Below are 24,758 nucleotides of genomic sequence, written 5' to 3'. Positions count from 1 at the left end.
TTAACTAATGAAGGAAAAAAGGTCGTAATATCGAAACTGATTGGAACTAACAAATACTTCCCATTATTTGATCAAAAATTAACCAAGGGATTTGTTCATGAAAAATGCGCCAAAACAAAGAAAAAAAGAGAACGAAAAAAATACCGGTAGAAGGAATCTAGAACTTAAAGGTGAACGGGTGATTAAAGACCAACAAATACAGCCGGAGGTATGGAAAATAAAGGAACAGCAGGAGGACAAAAGGACCATGGATTGTTCGCCTCAGTTGGAGGAAGAGATACTCGAATGGGAGGAAGAAGAAGAGACTGGTCCATTAACCAACAGTCACCAAAGAAGGAAGGATAAAACCCCAATAAAAGTAGTAATAAATACAACAAACCAGCAATATCAACACGCTGGTAAAAAAACAGATTTATCCATCAAATCCAGTATAACTGAGGAAGACAAAGACAATTCAAAAAATATAAAATGGGACCAGTTGGTTATAGAAAGTAGTGAAGGGGTAAAAAGAATTACCTTCAAAACAAAGTCATCAAATGAAAACCTCTCGCAGTACAATTATTCACCAAATAACAAAGTACAAATTATCTTTAAACCAGAATTTGAATCTAGAGGTAGGCACGATACCCTGAATCGAGGCGATATACTCAGACTATTCAAGTCAATTCCATCCCTCTCGAAGATAGTGAGTAAGGATATCCATTCTATTGAATTTATGTCCGGAAACGAAAATTCACATGCTCCCACTTTACTTACATTAAACTCCCCGGTAATAGCGGAATTGATTTTGACAGAACAACGCGCATTCAAAGCTTGGAGTATATTAATTATGAAACAAGGCCCAAAGGTTTATCCAACACCGCTCATTGATGAAGAAAATACGAAACAGCCAAAAATAGACAGATAAATAGTACCAGTACTAAAAAATGCCCGAGGAAAATCGCCCAATAAACGAGGAGAATGGTTGTCTCAAAAGGATATGGGCAAAAACCCTGTTACAAATGAAAAATGGATTACCAAGTCACTACACAGTAATAAGGAACAATGATTTAATATTAATAGGTGCTCCACAGACAAAGTAGATGAGATAGGTCCTGTCCGATTGTGTTGTTCTTGGAATATAAATGGGCTTGGAACAAAGGTTCACAATACTCATATAGGCTCAATATTGCTCCCCTCTCAGATTATTTTTTTTACAAGAAACTTGGGAAACCAAACCATTTTTTCTACATGGATTCAAAGGTTATTTTGAGCATGCAAATTAAAACCACAAATTTGGCCGTCCCAGCGGAGGGCTAGCAATTTTCGTTTCCATGGACTTACTGGTTGAACATGAACGACTCGAGTCAAAAAGTGCTAATATTTTAATAATTAAGTTGAAATATAAAACATCGAAACAGGAATTAAAGTTTGTATATTTGATTGTCTATATTCAGCCAACAGGCCCAAGTAGGGAGTCAAATTGCGGCATACTATATAACCTTCTCGTGGATTTAATGCTGTCAGAGCCTCTAGCCGATTTTATTGTGTCTGGGGACTTTTAACCTTAACTTAATGCCATCCTTCACAAGGGATGACACCTCTCAAACACAGGTTATCAATGGTCTATCCCACAACAGGATTTAGGAAAAGAAACCTTGCCGTATAGTAATAAAATTGCAATATCCTTTGTCAAAGATATGAAAGCGATGGGCCTGCGCATACTAAATGGCCGATTTAAAGATGATTCACCTCCAGCGTATACATATTTTAAGAACAAGTCAAGGTCAAGGATTGACTACGCAATGATATCTCTTAATGCCTTCCATAAGATCATTGCATATCAAATAAGGGAAGTTAGGGATAATGATCACTGCCAGCAGATAACAACGATTAACCTTATGAATAAGACAAATCAACCATATGAAACTGTCCCGGGTCATATCGGAACAGTAAACTATAAAAAACTAATTTGGACTTATTAAGAACAAGGATGTGATGAATGATCAAGTTAGCCAAATAATAGATTTATGCTTCAATGAAAGATCATCTGAAACCTCGATAGAACAATGGGTAAAATTTACCATGATGCTGGTTAAACCCCAACCTCAGCTGCGACGGGATAAAAGTAATCAAAATGATGATCAAAAGGAAAACAAATCATACATAAACCTGCCATATACCATTACTAAAATAAAAAGAGCACAGAATAGGATAAGGCAAATCAAGAAAACTCTTCCTAACGAGGAAACATCAGGCAAACTGAAAGCTGCGAATCACAATCTAAGGAAATTAACATGGGATGAGAAAAATCAGGCAAAACAAGCCCTCTGGGCAAAAATATACCACGCAAGCAAACAGATAAACACAAGAGAATTCTGGAAAATTATTAAATGGTCTGGCTAGACCAAATAAAAAGGTCGTTTCCTCCGTTCTAACTGAGCAGGAATGGGTGACATTTCTTAAAAAAAAACATTTAAACCAAAATAGTATGACAATAGAGAAAATTTAATCCCAACCAACAGATACCCACAATGGAGATATGGAAACCCCAATTGTAGTAACAAAGGATCAACTAAGAAAATTAATTATTAAACAGAAAGATGGAGCACCAGGACCCAACGGTATCCCTTTTGCCCTATTCAAGGAGAATCCAGATCGATGGGCAACACATTCAGAAAAGGTATTTAATGAAGTTATTAAAAAAGGTGTTATCCCGGAGTCATGGCGAGGATCATTAATAACGCTAATTTACAAAAAAGGGAACTGGGCGCTTGCAGAAAATTACAGGCTCATCACACTTCAAGATACAGATGCCAAGTTGTTTGCTAGGATCTTACTGAATGAGTTGAGTGACTGGGCAACAGAAAATAAGATCCTGCCACTGAATCAAATGGGCTTTATTAAAGGATTGGGGACATCAACAAACATCTTGGCTTTATCTCTAATAATGGACAAGTCAATTAGTCTTAAACAGCACTTGTATCTTTGTTTCGTTGATTTTAAATCAGCCTTCCATTGTGTTCAAAGAAACTTACTGTGGAAAAAGCTCAGAGAAAAGAACATTCCAACGACCCTACTGAAAATGATCCAGCTATTGTATAGCAAAACCTGGGTTAGGGTAAGGATGGGGGATGGGCAAACGCTGTTGAAGGAAATCCCAGCCAACGAAGGATTAAAACAAGGCTGTGCACTGGCCCCCCTTGTTTTTAATTTATTCTTGGCAGATTTGTAAGGGACTTTAGATGAATTAAATGCTCACCCCCCGCAATTAGCGGATAGGCATATTTCAAACTTACTGTATGCCGACGATGCCATCCTGCTAAGCCAAACAAAAATTGGGCTGCAGCTACTAATTTCTGGAACATGTACCTACACATGGGAAAATGGGATGGTGATCAATGAAACTAAAACAAAGATCATGATTGTCGCAAAGAGCAAAAAATTAAGAAAAAAATGTAATTGGTATATGGAAAACAACAAACTAGAACAGGTTGAAGTATATAAGTACCTGGGCGTACTTTTTGATGAGAAGGGTAGTTACCAGCCACAAATAAAAGATATTCAGAGGAAGTCCAACTCCCTAACAGCCGCATTTAGAATCTTGCAAAGATCGCTGGGCAACCTCACATATGGGCCATTTTTAGGTTTAAATCTTTTTATTATTGGAAGACAGTGCAATGTAATACAATAAGCAGTATGGTTACACCAGGTACGAGTAGTAATTCTCAGCGGAGGCATGGTGTTCAAGGCAATACTGGCAATAATAGCAATGTCCAACCTGTCGGGGATGAAAATGCACTGAACCAAGAAAATATTAGAACTAGAAAAATCCAGGAAAAACTTCCCCCCGCCATTTTTAAAGGTTATAGCGGCAAGATTACTACCAACAATCACATACGGCAGTGAGTCGTTAATGGGAAGGGATACGGAAACAATCAATAATGCTGTATCTAAAACATAAATTACTATTTCATCTCCCAACAAATGCCTCACCAGCCCAAATTAGACTTGAGTTTGGCTTAACCAACCAATATTATGCGAGGAAGGGACACTTTATTAAAACCTGGAACCGGATTAAAAACGATCAAGATAACCAAATCTCTTGTTATTATGGAAGGAGATAAGTAATAATACAAAGGCAACACCATGGATTTTTCTTAAAGAGGCTATAGAAGAGTTTGCAGTCACCTCAATTTGGAATAATACCATAACAAACGCTTCCTTTAAAAAAATAATTAATAGAACGTCAAATCAACTATCAATTTTAAATGATAAAGATAGTCTGACAAAAAGAAACATGCCTGGACAATAATAAATGGATATAAAACAGAGAAGGTACAAGACTATTTAGAAATACCATGGTCAGGAAACAACAAATAAATCCTTCTCAAAGCAAGATTTGGAATCCTTCCGGGAACCTGCCACCTCCCGCCTTGTAAAATCTCTGAAAGGAGTTTAATATGTAGACTATGTAACAACGGAAAGGAGAATATTGTCCACTTGCTCTGTATTTGTCCGGGACTGCGAAATGAAAGGACAAAACTACTTTAAGTCCCTTTTATTGTACGCGGAATACGATCACGTAGGCAAGCCCTAAATGAGATAGCCATGAATGCTACCTTTGTAAAATTTTTATTAATGGTAAAAACAAAATTAGTAGACTAAGTCCTAAATGATGTATACTAAGGATATATTTTAATGAATTTTATGATGAGTTTTATTGGTTTTATACTAAAAGTATTTTTGTAACTGTATATTGTAAGATTTTAAATAATCAAACAATAAAGTAATTTACTTTGTTGGTTGAACTTACTTTTCCAGGTAAGAAAGGCGCTTTCTGATGTTGACGGTTTTGGACACACATTTCTATTATCTGTTGACCATGATCACTTCTGTTTGTCTTCAGTATTTTAGAAGACTTGGTGCAAAAGCTGTAGAGATACTAACTTGTAATCTAGAATAAACTTTGAGGCCATGGTATAACCGGTCCATTGTGAAGGGGAGTCTTGCTGATCTCTCTCATTAAGAATTCATAGGCCCAGGCATTCAAAATCTTGTATTAGTGAGATTGACTTTGCATCACTCGATCCTTTATTTGTATCTCTCCTAGCCTGTGTTGGTACTGATCAAATGTAGTCCCGCTGATTTATTTGCTCATCTCGTGGAAACAACTTTAATAAGTTCAGATATAAGTCCCTTTTATTATAATATCTGTAAGCCCACCTTCTCGGGAGCGTACAAGAATCCTTTTCAGGAGCTCAGATGCCATTGATGTCCTTGTTCTTAAACTCAGTGAAACATAAGAGGTTAAAAAAATAATCTTTTTATTTCAACAAGAACAAACATCAGCGAGTCAATATACTTCCAGTATTGTGTTATATGTCATGAAGGCGGACCCAAGCTGAGGAAGTCTCTTCATCTGAAATATACAGTTCCAGGATATCAGTAGTCACAATCCTCCTCCCCTCACATCACAGTCCATTATCATCTGGTTTCTCTGCCGTGATGGTGGTATTGACTTACATAACATGCCTCTGTATTCATTCAATTTCCCCAAACCATAGTCCATTTATCTGTACAGCTCCTACTTTCATATACAATTATTTTGGCTATCATGCACCAGTCCATATCCTTCCAGTCAGAAAAACAAGATTTTTGGTGTTTTTACCACTATGCAAGTTTTATTATTAAGATGTTTTCATCTTCCATATCAATCAGTTATATTTGTTTGTAGGGCAATTGCTACAAATGAGGCCAAACCTCCCTTTGGGCGTCTGGCTTAGTTTACTTTCCTTGCCAGGGAGAAAAAAACCTATGTGGCCATTTATTGCAAACAGTTGTAAGGTCTATGTCTCTTGTAGGCATATTATGATTATTTTACAAGAGCTCTGTAAGATTTTTATCATGAGTTTTGGTTTGTTTACCATTGATATTCCACGAGCAATTTGTGAATAGTCCTATTGCGATTGAAGATTCTTCTTTTATGTGGACCTTTTGTTATCATGAGCGATTCTTCCCATGCAAGTCATTGGTTAGCAAACCTTTATTTAGCTTCATCTTTCCTGTTTCATCTAGCCCTATATTGTTTATTTGATACAAGGATGTTTTGCCAGATGTACTCCCCACCAGGTTTACCAGAATTGAGTTCGTTTCTCTTGGGTTTCCATGTTTATTTATTATTGATACCAGAGGTATTGAGGCAACAGGTGCTGGGTAGGCAGGTAGACGGACCATATCAACTTGTATACCCCAGGACTGTAGGCAATATTTTTTCTGAAGTACCCTTTCAGGCATAGGGCTTCATGCCCATGTGACAAGGGGTGATTCTTGAGTCTTATTATCCAATGGGCCTATCATTTCAAGATATTCTATGTCTGCTGAAGAGATTTCTGCTAGGGAGGACACTGCCTGAAGCTTAAGAATGTTTCCTTTATTTAGAACATCATGCCTCTCTCTTGATTGGTATTTAGGCGTAAAAATAATTTTTTATGGTAAATTGCCGTCACGCGTTGGGCTGATCTCATGTGGTCTTCCTTATCCCCCGTTTTTGGCTGCAGATTTGTCCTCATGGTTTTTATATTTTGAATCTGAAAGAGACAATTAATTATAGATTCCTTACCTTAGAATTCCCCCCAGGCATCAAACTGGATCCGGCGATTTTTTTTTTTTAGCAGTACCCCTGTGCATTTGTAGGTGGCGTTGGTCGACTCCACGTCTGTCGTCGCCGGGATAACGTTGCGGTGTCTACTTAGATGCCGCCACTGCGCTCTGATGTCAGTTCTTTCTTTTTCCGCGCCAGTCAGCACAGATCCGTAGAGAGCTTGCCCCTAAGTCGCTTTTTGACTAACCTTTTTTTGACTTTTTGTCGATGTCTTTTGAGTCTTCTGACTCCTGCTGCATGAGGCATGTCCAGCCGTCGGCCCAGTTTCAAGCATTGTGACTCCTGTCACAAGTTGATGTCGGTCACCGATCCGCACCTCGTGTGTCTTTGGTGCTTTGAGCACGACCACAACCCGAAGTTGTACTCCGACTGCCGGGCCCTGAACTCAAAGTCTCTGCGTGAGCGGTCCCAAAAACCTTTGTAGGCCCGGCAGTCCGCTCCGCGCAGCTCGAGGGGAAGGTTGTGGGACCGGTTGCAGAGCCATCACCATTTGTCATAGAAGTCTTCACACTCCTCAGGTAAGTCAAATCACAAGAAGAAGGCAAAGAAGCACCGTCGCTCTTCGCCTTATCCCAGTCTGTCGGCCGACATGATGCTGGACCCGGAGCGTAGTCGGTTTCCGGCTCTGTCCTTGGAGCCCGTTGGGACGGCTCCTCTTTTCCCTCCCTTTCCCAAAGCCGGAGCGTCCCTTGAACAGTTTTGTCAGTTTTACAAAGCGCTGCACAGCATTTTTGGGCAGCCTGACTCTCCAGGCGCGCATTTGCTCCCCAGGGACTCTGCTGGGGGGCCCTGGACCTTTGATGCCGGTGTCCGGCGCCGCAGGGTCCCCAAGGATCCTGGACCGGATCTAGATCTGTGCCAGTCGACCATCACCGGTGCTGATTCCAGTGACAACGCCCCCAATGTCTGTTGTGCCCCCAACCGTTGTCGACCCCAGCCTTACCCCCGATGTGAACACGCCGCCAGACTGACGTCTGTGCCTGAGGGTACTTTTGTCCCACTGTTCATCCCTGGCGTTCCCTACCGCCCTGAGTGGCAGTCAGAGAAGGGTGAAGACCCTCTTGCAGACCAACTCGAGGAACCGGACTGAGAGAAAAGATGGGTGATGCCAGTGGTCTTGACAGCTCCCCAGACCTTGGTATGCTTTCTCCCCATACCGTGGCTACGGAGGAGGGAGCTTCCTACGCTGTGGTGTTGAGTAGGGCAGCTGAGGCCTTGGACCTCGAGCTTCCTTGGGTGGCTGTCAGGACTAAGCTCCGGACTGAGGTGCTTCAGCCGGCAGCAGCCTCTTAGGAGCCCCTGCAGCCTTTTAATGAGGCTCTCGCGGACATCCTTCTGAGCACTTGGCCCAAGCACAGCACAGGGACCCCTATGGACAGGATGATTGCCAGATGCCACCGCCCGACCGTCCAACTTTTCCTCTCCCAACACCCTACCCCTGAGAGCTTGGTGGTCCAAGCCTCTTCCTCAACAGGCGCATTCCCTACTGCTCCCTCAGATAAGGAATCTAAAAAGCTGAACCATCTTGGGAAGATGATGTTTTCTTCTGCCAGCTTAGGACTAAGGGCGATTAACACTGCATGTCTCTTGGGCCGTTACACACACATGGTGTGGGATATGGTTTCGCAAGTGCTGCCACAGTGCCCGGAGGAGATCTGGGCCATGCTCATCCGCTCAGTGGGCAAGGGTCGAGACGCAGCAAAGTTTATCATCCCGTGTGGGCTGGATGCGGCAGGCTCGCTGGGTAGAACAGTAACATCGGTACCCCTGCAGCGCTATGCCTGGCTGAGAACGTCTGTCTTCTCTGGGGATGTCCAATGTACCCTTTTGGACATGCCCTTTGGCTGTCACCTTTTTGGTGACAAGGCGGACAACGCGCTCGAGCGTTTCAAGGACTCTAGGGCTACGGCCAGATCCTTGGGCCTCGCAGCAACTTCTCGCCTCATGCAGTCTGCCTTTCGCCCCTTTCGTGTCTATGCAAGGGGTCCCCACCACGTTCCACCAAGAGCCACTGGCCGGCGCAAGCTATCCAGCCTCTGCGTGGCCAGGGCGTGGGACGGTTTGGGGGCCAGCGGGCAGGCTAGTCCACCAATGCCCCCCACAGCAGCCTCCAAACCTTCCTAGTCTGACTTTTCAGGGCGACCAGTTGCCAGTGGGCGGCAAGATCCACAATCACCTCCCCCACTGGCACAACATCACGTCGGACAGGTTGGTTTTGCTGATAGTCCGAAGGGGCTACTCCCTCCCCTTCGAGTCTACCCTTCCCTCCATCCCACCAACACTCCATTGCATGTCGGAGGATCACTTAGCCCTTCTCCGCCAGGAAGTTACGGCGCTATTGGTCAAGGGAGCTATCGATCGAGTCCCTGTGCCAGAAGTAGGATTGGTTGCTACTCCCATTACTTCTGGTATCCAAGAAGGACAGAGGCCTGCGTCCTATCTTCGACCTCAGGGCTGTCAACTGCTTCCTCCTGAAGGATAAGTTAAAAATGTTAACCTTGCAACGGTTTAAGAAAGACTCTGCCCTATGGCGGAAACTCCCACTGTCTCTGTTGGGCAGGGCGTCGCTCTTTAAAATGATGGCACTGCCAAGATTTCTCTATGCTTTACAGAACTATCCTGATTTGGTGCCCCAGTCCTACTTTACCTCTCTAGAGGCCTCCCTCAGAGAGGCTCTGTGGGACGGGACGTCCCGTATCTCCCTTCAGAAGTTGACGCTTGGCTGGTTCGATGGGGGAATTGCGCTCCCTGATATCCGCAAATATTATTGGGCTGCGCACCTTGTAGCCATCAACCAGGGCATGTACTGTGATGGTAACGACCCTGGGCACGGCAAGGACCGTTGGCTTTTACCGGGGGGGGGGGACTACGAGGCTGCGATATACTCTAGACCAGGTAGGTTCCCGCTGACTGGGCCCACCAAACACTCTGTGCAAATCTGGCATTTGGTGCAAAAGAAGCTTGGTTGGGCCGACACTCACCATGGCCATCCCGCTTTGGGCATCCGAACGCCTTGGAACTTTAAGCCGCACCAAGGGGTTCCAGAACTGGGGCCTGATCGGGATCTCTTACATTCGAGATCTTTGGGGCCCTGCAGGGGTTGTGCCTTTCGCCTCCCTCCAGCAGACGTATGAGCTAGCCCAAACCGAAAACTACCGGTATTTGCAGGTCCGTCATTCCCTCCAATCCAACATTCCCACAGGAACCATCTCCCCAGCTTCCTCCCCCCTGGAGGACAGATTACTTGATGGTCACCTACCCGATCACGCTATCTCCCTCACATACAAAAAAATTATGTTTGAGGCATATGAGCTGCATATTGTACACTTCGCAATAGATCGCCGCCTGGTGTTGGGCTCGGATGATTGCAGGTTGTTGTCTTCTTGGAAGAAGTCTTTGTAGTCACGAGATAGGTGACTCCTCCCTTGGACAATACTGCGCATGGTCATCGACTCCATCCTCAGATTGTTTTTTTCCGCCACTGGGTTCGGATGAAAGTTTTCCGCTCCGGCTAGAAAATACTTTTGCTGCATTTTCAAAGCGTGAAACTTTAGATAAACTCTTTTCGACATCGAATAGACTTTTCGACATCACCAGCTACATTCCGGTGTGTCGACTTGGGCCTATCGGCGCCGTGCGGCCTACGCCTCATGGACAGAACTCCATTCAAGAGATGCCCGGTGTTTCGAGCAAAATTCCCTCATAGCGACCATCACGAGGTTTGCAACCTCTGTCTCTCGCCAGAACACGAGTCGACCTGCACAGCCTGTGCCTCCTTCCGATCGAAGAAGACCATTCGGGATCGGAGGGCCCGTCGACACGAGATGAGGAGATCAGCGCCAGCACCGGAGGCCATCTTTGAGGAGGAGATCGTCGGAGAGGACGTCTCCGAAGACGAACATCCACTCGAAGATATCTCCGAGGACGAGGCTCCACTCATAGCCGAGGAAGACTCGCCTGATCTCCAGATTATATCAGGGGGAGAGGACTCGGACGACTAGATACCGTCTCGGCAGCTCGTGAGTACCACTGCCCCTGCACAACATACACTACCCAAGCCAAAGGCAGCGGTCAGCACTCCGCCCATGGGGCCCAATCGAGACCGAAATTTACCCTCCAACGGCCCCGCCTTCGGGCTCTGCTCCGAGGAAAAAGACTATGCCTTCCGGTGCCTCAGCACCGAAAAAACCACATGTGCCAATTCCACCTCCTCCATTGGCACCGAAACATCCTTCAACACGGAAGGACTCTTCGACACCGAAGCCAAAACGCCCTTCGGTGCCCAAATACCCTTCGGCACCCGAACCAAAAGACACATCGGTGCCGAAGCCAGGAACCGTACCGGACCCGAAAGCTTAGACTCCGAAACCCTCCGGTTCCAAAAATAAGGAAGGGAAGCTAGATTCCGGCGCTGCAGGCCCACCAAAACCTGTCTCCACGCCAAAATCTCCAATATCGGTACCAAAGACTCCAAGGCCTGATACAGACACGCCTAAACCCTCTGACAAGCCTACCAAGCCTAAAATTGCCACAGGACTCAATCACTCCTCCTAAGGCAAAGAAAACTAAGCAACCCCTATCCGCACCGAAAAAATCAACGCCGAAGAAGACCAGATCCTAAACAGAAAAAAGTCCCTATTAATCCAAAAACTGGACATGTGGAAGCAATTCCTTATAAGAAAAGACCAGCAGACACACCACTTCCACCTGTGGTTCCTGCCAAAAAGGATTGTGCAACTTCTCCAATGCACCCTTCCTCTCCTTCACCTTCTTCCTCTCCTATCCCTCCTTATATTGAACCTATAACTTCTCCTGTTCAATCTCCTGCATCATCACACCACACTGACGAGGAGTATGATTTAGGTGGGGGGGGATGACGTACCAGAGCCACATACATACCCTTTAGATGAGGATGTCAATCCAGAATATCCAAGGATGACGATGCATATAATTTTCCACCAAACAATGTGCCAGACATCCCTGATCCTCAGTACTACCCAACAAAACCTTCCCCTCCAGAGGATAGTATTGGGTTTAATCATCTATTAAACAGAGCTGCCCTTTACCATGAAGTTTCAATGCACTCTGATGCCATTGAGGAGGATTCCTTATTAGACACATTTGAGCAGTCACAAAGGTCTACTCAAATATTACCCATGATCAAAGGAGTCATTAAACATGCTCCAGACATTTTTAAAGATCCAGTACGATGTAGGGTGCTAAATCCCAGAATAGAAAAAAAGTATAGACCAGCACCAGCTGATCCAGTCTACATTAAGGGACATCTGCCACTAGACTCTTTGGTAGTGTCAAATGCACGTAAAAGAGCCAATTCCCAAACTTCTGGTGACACCCCCCCGCCTGACAAAGAATCTAAAATTATTGATGCGTCAGGGAAACGCATTGCTGCGCAAGCAACAAACATATGGCGCATAGCAAACAAACAAGCCTTACTCTCACGCTACGACAGGGCTCACTACGACCAACTAGAAAAATTAATGGAACACCTACCAGATCAATACAAGGATCAGGCAGCAGAGCTCTTACAAGAAGGCAAATTAATATCTAATGCCTCGATTAAATGCGCACTAGATGTAGCTGACATCAAGAGCAGTTAATACTAGTGTTATTCTCAGACGTCATGCATGGTTACGCATTTCAGGTTTCAAACCAGAAGTACAGACTACCATCCTGAATCAGAACCAGTTGTTCGGGCCGGAAGTAGACTACACACTAGAGAAGATGAAGAAAGACACGGACACTGCTAAGTCTATGGGTGCATTACAATCCACCCAGACTAGAAGTTCTTTTCGCCGCTCCTTTTATAGAGGAGGCTCCAAGCAGACCGGCACAGATACCACATCATCTTTTAAGGCACACACACAAACCTCCTCTAATAAAGGCTACTTTAGAGGAGGATACAGAGGCAACAACAATAAGGGAAGAGGTAGAGGTAATAACAACAATCGCTCCTCTTCCACTCCCAAACAGTGACTTCCCTCTGCCTCCCCTACAGCATTCCACTCCTGTGGGGGGCAGACTATCACAGTTCCTACCTGTCTGGAATTCCATCACAACGGACAGGTGGGTAAGACAGATTATCCAACATGGCTACTGCCTAGAACTCACAGCAACCCCCCCAAACATACTACCCAGGCAGCGTCCAATGTCCGCAGAACACATAACTCTGCTTCAACAGGAAGTTCTAGCACTTCTAGAAAAAGATGCTATTCAAGTGGTCCCTTTACAGGAACAAGGAACAGGAGTTTACTCCCTGTACTTCCTATCCCCAAGAAGGACGGGACATTAAGACCAATTCTCGACCTCAGGCCCCTCAACCACTACATACAATCGGATCATTTTCACATGATCACTTTACAACAAGTACTCCCATTACTACAACTGGGAGATTTTCTTTCGACACTAGACCTAAAGGACGCCTATTTTCATGTTCCTATACATCCTGCGCACAGGAAGTATCTAAGGTTTGTCATACAAGGACAACACTATCAGTTCAAAGTCCTTCCATTCAGGGTCACAACAGCACCACGAGCGTTTACAAAGTGCTTAGCAGTAGTAGCAGCACATCTCAGAAGACAACAGATACATGTCTTCCCTTACCTCGACGACTGGCTCATAAAAGCAAGATCGTTCAACCAGTGTGTACAACACACTAAACAAACGATTCAAACATTACACGACTTAGGGTTTACAATAAACTACACCAAGTCGCACCTAGAGCCTTCGTACGCTCATCAATATCTAGGAGCTACCATAGACACATCGGCAGCTCTAGCGTATCCCAGTCAAGCCCGTATTCAAAGCATTCAGAACTTAGTCTCCCTTTTTCAATGCCAACACTCTCTTCAAGCCAGAGTGTTCATGAAACTAATAGGTATGATGGCGTCTTGCATCTTCATAGTTCCTCACGCAAGACTTCAAATGCGCCCACTACAAGAATGACTAGCACAACAGTGGAATCAGGCTCAAGGTCAGCTCACAGACCTGCTGTTGGTAGACAGCCGTACATATCGCTCTCTGCAATGGTGGAACACCAAAAACTTGACAAAGGGACGGCCGTTCCTAGACCCTGTTCCTCAAATAGTGCTCACGACAGATGCATCCCTCACAGGATGGGGAGCCCATCTCTTGCATTATACCACACAAGGCCAATGGAACAATCAACAGAAACAGTTCCACATCAACCATTTAGAGTTGCTAGCAATTTTCCTAGCACTCAAAACTTTTCAAGTACAAAACAAAGCTGTTCTAATCCGGACGAACAATATGACAGCCATGTATTAGATACAAAAACAGGGGGGGGGGGACACTCTCTGCAACTGTCCCAGCTTGCACAGAACATTTGGAGATGGGCCATCCCTCAAAACATACACCTGACAGTAGAACACCTTCCAGGAATTCACAATCAGATAGCAGATCTATTGAGTCGTCAGTCACAACAGATTCACGAATGGGAGCTGCACCCACAAGTTCTCCAACCATTCTTCCAAAAGTGGGGGCATCCACAGATAGATCTGTTTGCCACCCACGAAAATGCAAAATACTCAACCTTTGCCGCCAGGTTTCCACACCCACGGTCGGAGGGAAATGCGATATGGATGAACTGGTCAGGCATATTTGCGTGCGCTTTTCCGCCTCTCCCACTCATTCCACTAGTAGTACGCAACAGTCTCTCAAACTAATACTAGTGGCCCCCACATGGGCACGTCAGCCGTGGTTCACCACGCTACTAGATCTCTCACTGGTTCCACATCAGAAATTACGGCTCACGCCATCCCTGTTAACACAGAACCATGGAGAAATAACGCACCCAGAACCAAACCAACTGAATTTGGCGATCTGGCTCCTGAGGTCTTAGAGTTTGGCTACTTAAACTTACCACCAGACTGTATCAACATAATTGAAGAAGCTAGAAGACCCACTACCAGAGCATGTTATGCTGCTAAGTGTAAAAGATTTGCAATATACTGTAACAACAATCACATTGATCCACTGGATGTTTCCATCCAAAATATTATTTGCTACCTTCTACACCTATAAAGGTCCAATTTGGCTTAATCTTCCATACGCCTGCATCTAGCAGCAATTGCAGCCTATTTACAAAATAGACAGCATCTATCTCTCTTTAGAGTACCTGCAATAATAGCATTTATGGAAGGATTAAAACTAATAATCCCACCTAGGTTACCACCTGCGCCAGTATGGAACCTAAACGTGGTCCTTACAAGACTTTTGGGTCCCCCTTTTGAGTCTTTACATAAGTGTGAACTGCAATTCCTAACTTGGAAAACTGCCTTCCTTGTTGCCATCACCTCTCTCAGAAGAGTTAGTGAAATACAAGCATTCACAATAGAAGAACCATTTTTTCAAATACACCCTAACAAAGTGGTTCTTAGACCCAATCCAAAATCCTGCCAAAAGTTATTACTCCTTTTCATCTTAACCAATCAGTAGAGTTACCAGTGTTTTTTCAAAAACCGGACTCTGTTGCAGAAAGGGCCTTACACACCTTATATGTTATAAGAGCTCTATTATACTACACAGACGGGACTAAATCCTTCAGAAAGACAAAACAACTATTTGTATCTTTCTCTCCCCCACACAAAGGCAATCCCATCTCTAAAGGAGGAATTGCCAGATGGATTGTAAAGTGTATTCAGATATGCGATCAAAAAGCTCAACGTGCACTAACTGTTCCTCCTAGAGCGCACTCCACTCGCATACTAGGAGCCTCTATGGCTTTCTTAGAAAACATACCACTAGAGGACATATGCAAGGCAGCAACATGGTCTACAATACACACCTTCACTAAACACTATTGTGTTGATGTGCAAACCAAGCAGCAAGCTGCAGTAGGCCAAGCTGTCCTTAAAACACTATTTCAGTATGCTGCAACGGATACAAGCGACCACCGCTCGGGGAGACACTGCTGCACAATCGTTGCTAAGTTTACAATCTGCAGCTCATATGCCTCGAACGTAATATGCTACTTACCAGTATGCATCTGTTCTTGGCATGTAGAGCTGCAGAGTTGTACACGCCCTCCCGCCTCCCCGGGACTTGTATCCGTTCCAGTACTCATCTTACTTAGATGCACACGCATGGATATCCTTTCTCTTTACTTCTACTAACTCCATAATTTCCCATCATGGCGAAAAAGAATCTACGGATGGAGTCGATGACCATGCGCAGTATTGTCCAAGGGAGAAGTCACCTATCTCGTGACTACAAATACTTCTTCCAAGAAGACAACAACCTGCAATCATCCGAGCCCAACACCAGGTGGCGATCTATTGCTAAGTGTACAACTCTGCAGCTCTACATGCCAAGAACAGATGCATACTGGTAAGTAGCATATTCCCCTGGTTTATTGCACACCCTGAAGGGGAGGTGGGAGGCGGACGGGCTGGAAATAGACGAGGAGGAGTGGAACAGTGCTCTGGCGTCTCCTAGGGAGGTGGCCATATCAGCCAGGCTCTGTCTGATTCATTTGAAGATACTTCACCGAGTTTATATTTCGGGGACAAGACTACAACTCATGGGCCGTAGTTCTGATGGGCTTTGTCGGAGGGGCTGTGGTGAGGTAGAGACTTTTTTTCATATTCTATGGGAATGTCCACTGTTACTGGTCTATTGGAAACGAATAAACCAGTGCATGCGGGAGGTGTGGGAGGTGGAGTTGCGGGTGGAGGCGAAGAGATGTCTTTTAAATATATGGGAGCCTATGGATTTGTCGCATTGGGGTAGAACCTGGGCCACACTTGGGTTTGCCATTGCAAAACGGAATATTGCCAGATTGTGGGGGGGCGGTGGGGCCACCAAGGATTGGTTCCTGGAAAACAGACATGGACTGGTGCATGCTCCAGGAAAAGACAGTCAGGGGCTGCCCACAGAAATGGGTGGACATTTGGTCTGGTTGGAATGACTATAGGGGTCATATCTGCGAACCCCCCACGACGGCCAGGGTTGACGACCCACTTGCACCCTTATGATGCGATTGTAAGTCTTTTATTGTATGCTGCGATGTACACCGCTTTTCTTTTCCACAGTTAATAAAAAGATTTAAAAAACCTTGGCTCAGGTCTAGTCTAGTCTGCCTCGACCGTGGAGACTGCATTGTAGCGTTGGACTTGCAGGACCCTTATTTTCACATCCCAGTCCTGCCAGCCCACAGGTGTGACCTACGGTTCACGGTAGGCCACGAGCATTTTCAGTTTATCGTGCTCCTCTTTGGCCTTACTAGCGCCCCTTGGGTGTTCACAAAAGTGATGGCGGTGGTTTCAGCTCATCTGCGCAGATCAGGGGTTCCAGTCTTCCCCTAGCTTGACGACTGGCCATTGAAGGCGGGCTCGTCCCAGGCTGTTGTCTCCCACCTCCTGCATTCGTTGGGGTTCACTATCAATGTGCTGAAGTCGCACCTGATTCCCTCTCAGAAGATCATTTACATCGGAGCATTTCTGGCTACAGCACAGTTTTAGGCCTATCCCCCGAGCAGCGAGTCTGGAATATTCAGGCTATGATACAGAATTTTCATCCTCTATTCCAGATTTCAGTGAGAATGACCCTGAGGCTGCTGGGCCTCATGGCCTCTTGCATCCTCCTGGTGGATCATGCCAGGTGGCATATTTGAGCTCTGCAGTGGGACCTGACATTCCAGTGTGCCCAACATCAGGGGAATCTTTCCGATGTTATCCAGATCTCGGAGGGGACTGCACGTCAGTTGCAGTGGTGGTTCACGAACCAGGATTGGGTCAACAGCAGATCCCTCCCCCTTCCCCAACCAGAGTTCACAGTGGTGACAGATGCGTCCCACCTGGGATGGGGCAGCCACTTGGGAGAGGCGGACATCAGAGGCCTCTGTTCTCCGGCAGAGTTCAGGCTCCACGTTAACCTTCTGAAGCTTCGGGTGATCCTTTTTGCACTGAAGGCTTTCCTTCCTTCTGTCAAAGTAAGAGTAGTGCAGGTGTTCATAGAGAACATCACTGCCATGTGGTACTGCAAGAAACAGGGCAGGGTGGGGTCGTGGACCGTATGTCAGGAGGCTCTTCGCTTGTGGACATGTCAGGAACATCAGGGCATATTCCTGGTTGTTCAGCACCTGGTGGGTTCCCTTAACGCCAGGGCTGACTAACTGAGCCGCTGTTGCATGATTGATCACGAATGGCGTCTTCACTTGGAGGTGCTGCAAGGTCTCATTCAGCAGTGGGGAGAGCCTTGGTTAGATCTATTCGCCACTGAAGAGAACGTGCAATGTCCGTAGTTCTGCGCATTGGATTTTCCAAGGTGGCGCTCGCTCAGCGACGCCTTTCGTCGTGAGTGGAACTGCGGCCTACTGTACGCCTTTCTGCCTTTACCACTTCTACCCGGAGTGCTGAAGATGATCAAGCGCAACCGGGCCCAAGTCATTCTTGTGGCTCTGGACTGGGCACGAAGAGTCTGGTACCATGAGTTCTTGAGCATGGCCATCGATTTTCTGATCAGACTGCCTCTTCGGGAGGATCTTCTGTCACAGCAGCAGGGGACGGTCCTCCACCGAACCTGTCCTGCCTCCACCTCCTTGCATGGAGATTGAGTGGCGACAGTTGACCGCTTTCTTCCTTCTTCCCGAAGTCTGAAAGGGCATCTTGGCAGCCAGGCATCCCTCCACTAAAACGCTATACGCCTGTAGGTGGAACAAATTTGTGGCATGGTGCACAGCAAAGGCTGTGGATCCCCTTTCTGCTCCTCTTCGAGGTTCTCCTCTTCATACTTTCTTTGGCCCAGCAGGGCTCTGCTCTGGGCACTGTCAAAAGCTATATTTCGGCCTTTCTTCGCTTCCTGATCAACCTCTTCTTTTCAAGGCCCCTATTAACAGATTTTTGAAGAGCATTACTTATCTCTTTCCTTCTCCTTTTGTAATGCCCCAGTGGGACTTGAATCTTGTCTTCAAGTATCTTATGTGTGCTCCCTTCGAGCCACTACATAATTGTCCTCTTAGTCTCCTTTCTTTAAAGACTGTTTTCCTGCTTGCCGTCACCTCTGCTCGCAGGATGAATAAGCTGCAGGCTCGGTGCTCTTATGGACAAAGTAACCCTTCGTACTCTGCCCTCTTTTCTGCCCTAAGTGGTTACCTCTTCCCACATAGGCCAGACAATCACATTGCCCACCTTCTTCCCGCCGCCGCACCTTTCTAAAGAGGAGGAAAGACTTCACCGAGAACGTGCACTGTCCTTCTATCTTGACCGCACTAAGGACTTCGGGTGGACGATCAACTCTTCGTGGGTTATGTGGGTTCCAAGAAAGGTCGGGTAGTTCACAAAAGTATCATCTGTCGATGGGTTCTACTATGCATCAAGATATGCTATTCTTTGGCAAAAAAGGAACCTCAAGTAGGACTGTGCACCCACTCTACCAGGGCAACGACAGCCACGACTGCTTTTGGACGTGGAGTTTCGCTGGTTGACATCTGCCAGGCAGCCACGTGGGCATCCCTGCTCACATTTACAAAACATTACTGCCTGGACAGCCAAGTCCGCAGAGACGGCTTTTTCGGTCGTTCTGTTCTCCAGGACTTCTTGGTGTGAACTTAGTTCGCAGACCCACCTCCGGGGTTGGCATTGCTGGGGTATCTATTCTAAGGTAAGGAATCTATAACTACAGTCTCTTTCAGATGAACAAGTTACTTACCTTCGGTAACGATGTATCAATAAGAGACATATGTAGTTATAGATTCCTTACCGCCCCACTGGTCATCCACGTTCTGCGAACTGACTTCTAGGGATAGGGACTCCCTTACAGGGCCCTAGTAATGTGCACCAGTGGTCAGTGTCATGTTTCTGCGCTTCTGGCGTGGAAAGTCGTGTCAGAACTGACGTCAGCACACCGGGGCGGCGTCTAAGTAGACACAGCGACGTTATCCCGGCAACCACGACGCCGTTGACTGACGCAGAGTCGACCAACGGCATCTTCCGACGCGCAGGTGTACTGCTCCGAAAAACGTTCTCCGGATACAACTGATGCTTCGTGGTAATTTTAAGGTAAGGAATCTAGAACTACATGTCTCTTACAGCTACATCATTACCGAAGGTAAGTAACTTGTTCACTACAACAATAAAAAAATTCACATAGTAATTAAAGTTCTGGGAAATTATTCATAGTAAAGCTATGCAAAAATAAAATTCCAGTAATAGTGTGCTTAAGCTCTGAACACTTACTGTGGTCAAGTAGTTCAAAAAAAGTGACATGACATTGGAGAATGGATGGCCACTGTATAGACCGTGGCTTTTTTTGCAGTTACCGCCCACTTTTTTTTCCCTGTTTTTCGCTAATGCTGATTTTTGACTCTGATAGTGCACGGAGGTCTGCTAACCATACCTCTGTTCCAGTGATCCTTCCCTAAAACTAGGTGAAGTCTAATTGTGCAATAGTTGGCTATGGACTTTAGCACCCCTGTATTTCCCTAGTAAATGGTACTCCACTTACCTAGGTCAGGGGAAACAGAGTCTCTAAGGACTGCAGCATATCTTATGCCACTCTAAGGGATACACATACAAATACCACACAGACTGCCATTGCAGGCTGCATGACTTGGTGCAAGCCATGAGTGAAAACACAACATTACAACTCCTGTGTGTCATGCCAAAGTCACAGCATCTAATATATGCAAGTCACCCTTACAGCAGGCCTTAAGCCCTAAGGCAGGGTGCAGTATATTTTATGTCAGCAGATATGTCCCTGTGGTGTCTAGTTATATTACTAAATATTACAAGTGAGCAGGGAAGCCCTCTTAAAGTATGTACTGGGCACTGCTCAAAAGGGAGTTCCCCCAGCTACATAATGGTTTCACTGAAATATATGGTGTTTGGTTGCAAACATTTTGAATTAATTAACTCACACCGGTTCCAGCGAACATGCTCTCAAAGGGTACCCTAGACGCATCCCCTGTAATCTACCGGCCGTTAATGTGCTAGTTGAATGGTTCCGTCCAGCCTGCTGCAACAGATGGGTTTCCAACGCCCAGGGGTGTGTGAGCCTTTGCTCTCAGGAGTTCACGAACAATGCCTCCTCTGAGGAGAGATGCTATCACTTCCTCCCCCTGGAAAGGCTGGTAAATTAGCATGCCAAGGCAGGAGGCTTCAGAGAACCCACCTCTTTTGAAATGCGAATCTGGCTTCTCTCACAGAAGAGTAAGCCGACCCCCTTTGCCCAGAGCCCTTTGGCATCTGGACAGGCGGGAAAATAAATTAGCTATGCAGGAGGCATGTTGCACTGCCAGGCACCTCTAGGGTTAGCCAGTCTGATGTGAACATGACTTTAGAACATCCACCATATTGTGTGTGGTCGAATTAGAATTCTGGGACAGGGTGATGCCCACTCCTCAAAAGGAAATGGTCATCTAGAGAGTTTAGTGACCCCAGGGGGTAAGTAGCCCATTAGCTCCTATCCCTTCCTCCTCTTAACGCCCTGCAATTGACTATGGGACCTCCTGATACCAAGACTTCAGATTTTGTGGGACACAAAAGACTGAGTGGAAGAAGAAGACTGCTGACCAGAGAACTGAGGAGCACGACTGACTTGGTGCCAACCCTGCCAAATGCAGTACATGTTTTCTTCCTTAGGATAACATTGCCACTCCAGAAAGTTGACTAAATGTTCTTTTTTGAAAACTTAAAAAATTCATAACTCGAAAAGTACTTCTCCGATTCTGATGATCTGGGTGTCTAATTTTATATAGAAGTATGTGTTATTTTTATATATTGGTGTCAAATTTCTTTGAATGTGTCTCATTTACTGCCTTTGTATGTGTTATAAATGGTTAGCATTTCCCTCTGATATGCCTGACTGCTCGCCGACACCACCACAAAAGAGAGCATTTGGGGTTTCATGTATGCCTCTATAATTCCTTTGGGGTTTGCCTAAACTCTCTGCACAGGGCACTTCATTTTGTTGCAGTATATAGAAAACTAGCTTCCCAAAGCCACCATTAACAGCTTTTGTTATGATTTTTTTCCTATTAATTGGAAGTTATTAAAGTCCATAAAAGTCGAGATCAACATATGCAGTGCCATTATGAAGAATCTTCATTGTCTTGAATTCTCTCCAGTATATACATCTAGGAACCAGATCATGGTGTTGTACATTATTTGTTGCTTTCTTTACATTTAGATAAACCAACTCTAATCTAGATTTTGTATTGATTTTGACTTTAGGGTGGGTATTTTGGACAGATACGAAACACAAAGAAATCTTCTCAGAGGTTAAAGGATGCATTACTTGACCATGATCTTGCCCTTCCACTCTGCCTGTTGATGGCCCAGCAGAGAAATGGTGTTATCTTTCATGAGGGAGGAGAAAAACACTTGAAACTCGTTGGAAAACTGTATGACCAGGCAAGTACTAATTTATGTGATTTTTATGTTTAAACTATTGTGAGAAAGTGCACTCTTTCTGCATGGTTGCCCCCACTTTTTGCTAAACTACTGATGTACTTTGAGTGTGCCCTGTGCCTTTGCTCTCCCTAAAACTGCATTGAAAACAAAACCCAATTGGAATCTCTGGCCACAGATCAGCCCCTGGTAAATGAGAATATAGGTACCCAGGGCACTGTGACCAGGGAAGGCCTCTAAGGGCTGCAGCACTTATTATGCCACCCTTAGAGGTCCTGTACCTTCACACTTAAACTCTTCCTTTGCAGGCTACGTGTTGTGGTGCAGAACAAAGTGAAGAGTCAACATGGCACTCATCCCTGTGTGCCATACCTACAACCCACTACCCTGGCATAGATCAGCCACCCCTGTAGTTTGGCGCACTATACTAGTGGTGAGGGTACAGGTGCATGAGCCCTGTACCCCTACAGTGTCTAAGCCAATTTTTAGACATTGTAAGTGCAATGCTGTCAGTAAGAGTAAATAGTGCTGGGAGTTTGTCATTACGAACAAGTTCTCAGCACATTAAACCCATTCTGATGCCAGTGTGGGATTTAATGAAAACTGCACACAGAGGGCATCTTAGAGATTCCCCCTGAAAACTAACCTACCACTAGTGTCCAGGCTGAGTAGCTGCTTTCAGCTGCCACCACCAGATATGTTTCTGGATCCCTGGGTCGAGAGCCTGCTGCTCTCTGGGGCCTGAAAAATGCACATCTAGGGACGAGGTGCCAAGCCTCCGCCCCCAGGATTGGCAGGGTCCACGAAGGGGGGCTTCAAAGGCTTGCCGCCTTTGTGCGCTTCCCCAGGCCTGTTGCTGCACCTTTGCCAACCCCACTCCTCAGGTGGGGGAGGCGAGGTGAAGCACAACTCGGTCCCCGCCATCTTGCAGATGGGAGACTCACACAACCAGAGTGAGGTATATGCCCCCCCTCCTACTGGAGGAAGGCATAATAGGGAGTGTACACACACCCCAAGGAAGGGACCCTTTGGTCCGACCCTTTACTTACCTGTAACACCCCTAAATCTAGTATTTAGGGGCACCCCTGAACCTTGCCTGCTCAGACAAGCGACAACCAAGAAGAAAAGGAGGACTGAACAGCTGTGCCAAAGCTAAGAAGAGGAGGGCGCGCACTTACTTGGCCTCAAGCTCTACCGGCCTGTCCCCACCTCAAACCTGCAGAAGCTAAACTCGGGTGTGTCCTGCACCCAGCAACCTCAAGAACCCTGAGGCCCTGCCCTGCCTTCTATGGACAAGACTTTCTCCCGTGAACACCGGATTTGTTCATCCACAGATTCCAGCCCTGGCAAAATCCACCAGTCTGCACCTCTCTGCATCCGTTGCCACGCCCCGAGTTCGAGTGACTCTACACCACAAGGAGGTCTCCCCGGCTATCCTGACCCGAGATCCAGCAATCCCTGAACTGCCTCAAGCCTCCAGCTGACTCCTGCAGCCTCAGTCTGGAAGTCCCCCCCCAACCGTGACCAGGGCTTGTTGGTTTGGTCCCGGTGTTTTATCTTGTAACATTCGGGAATGGCAGTGGTGATGTCTGGCGAGGAGCTGGGGTCCATCCAAGTTTCTGTGAGGAAGATAACATCCGGGTTGAGGGAGGAGATAGTGTCCCAGACCTCTGCGGCAAAGTAGTAAAGTGAATGTGTGTTGAGTAGGATGCATTGGAGTTGTGATGTGGTGGTCTCGGTTGATGTAGCGGGTGCGGCCAGGTTTGTGGTGCCTCTGGTGTCATTGATCGCTTCGGTGCTGAAGGTGAGGCAGCAGTGTCTGCAGGAGAACGGTCCTCTGGTGATGCACGGGGATTTACAGCAGCAGTGGTTATTCATGCATCCAGGTTCCAGGGCCTCGGAGTTCAGCAGCGGTATACCTTCATGGGGTGGAAGAGTCAGGTGCCCTGGCGCTGAGTACGGTCCGGGTGCAGGCGGGCTTGCCTTTGGCGCGGCCTCCATTAAGTAGGTTCTGGAAGAGGGAGGGACGCTGGGAGGTGGGGGGTGGGGCTAGATGGGAGGCAGGAAAATGGATGGCAAGCGGGAGTGGCAATGGGTAAAACCAAGAAAAAAACTAAAAAAATAACTAGGGAAATGCAGGGGAAAGCACTTGCAAACAAGCATTGGCATAGCCAATAGGTCTCGCCTTTGGGACCTTAAAAGTGTTTAGCCATGCAACAGTTGATGTTGTTGCACCAAGGGTATTGTGCTGAAAAACGAAATACTTATAAGGTCCCAAAAGCAAGACCGATTGGCTATGCCAATGCTTGTTTTGTGTGTTTTTGTTTAGAAGTAAGGAATGTATGCAGTAATGTCGAAGAATGTTAAATTAAAGCATTCTGTACAGATTGTGTGCACTGTAGTGTACAGTCTAGCTTTGCAGCTTGCTTCATGTCATGGTGTTTAGTTTCAAGCCATGTTCTAAATTCTAAATGTGGGAAAGGGCAGTTGCTTTGTGGAGTTGAAAGATGTGTGGATGCTCTATTAAAGTTTCTTCGTAAATGTTACTTGTTGATCATTGTTATTACCACACAGACTTTTTCTCTGGATTTACCAGTGGTTGAGTCTGGAATCCTGATAGATTGTTTACGATATCGGTGTGAAAATGTTGTGCAATGTTCGTCGATGGTCTCAAAGCATTTTTCCTTCATATTAATTTAAAAGAGAAACTCGAAATGTGCGATTTTCTG

The 24,758-nt window shown here is 45.9% G+C and overlaps 1 protein-coding gene across 2 annotated transcripts in view; it reads left to right on the top strand.

Annotated features, from left to right (window-relative positions):
* THOC2 (THO complex subunit 2) overlaps window positions 1-24,758 on the top strand; it is a 1,495,542-nt gene that overhangs the window by 746,060 nt on the left and 724,724 nt on the right. For both annotated transcript variants that reach the window (XM_078688746.1, XM_078688744.1), the window contains exon 21: window positions 21,853-22,032. In XM_078688746.1, the coding sequence (XP_078544872.1) occupies window positions 21,853-22,032 (180 nt within the window). The remainder of the gene's footprint in view (window positions 1-21,852; window positions 22,033-24,758) is intronic.

The sequence above is a fragment of the Lissotriton helveticus genome, chromosome 4_1 (genome assembly GCF_964261635.1).
Source record: "Lissotriton helveticus chromosome 4_1, aLisHel1.1, whole genome shotgun sequence".
Classification (NCBI taxonomy): Eukaryota; Metazoa; Chordata; class Amphibia; order Caudata; family Salamandridae; genus Lissotriton; species Lissotriton helveticus.
Note: the sequence above shows the minus strand (reverse complement) of the source record. Positions and strands in the feature narration are given on the sequence as shown.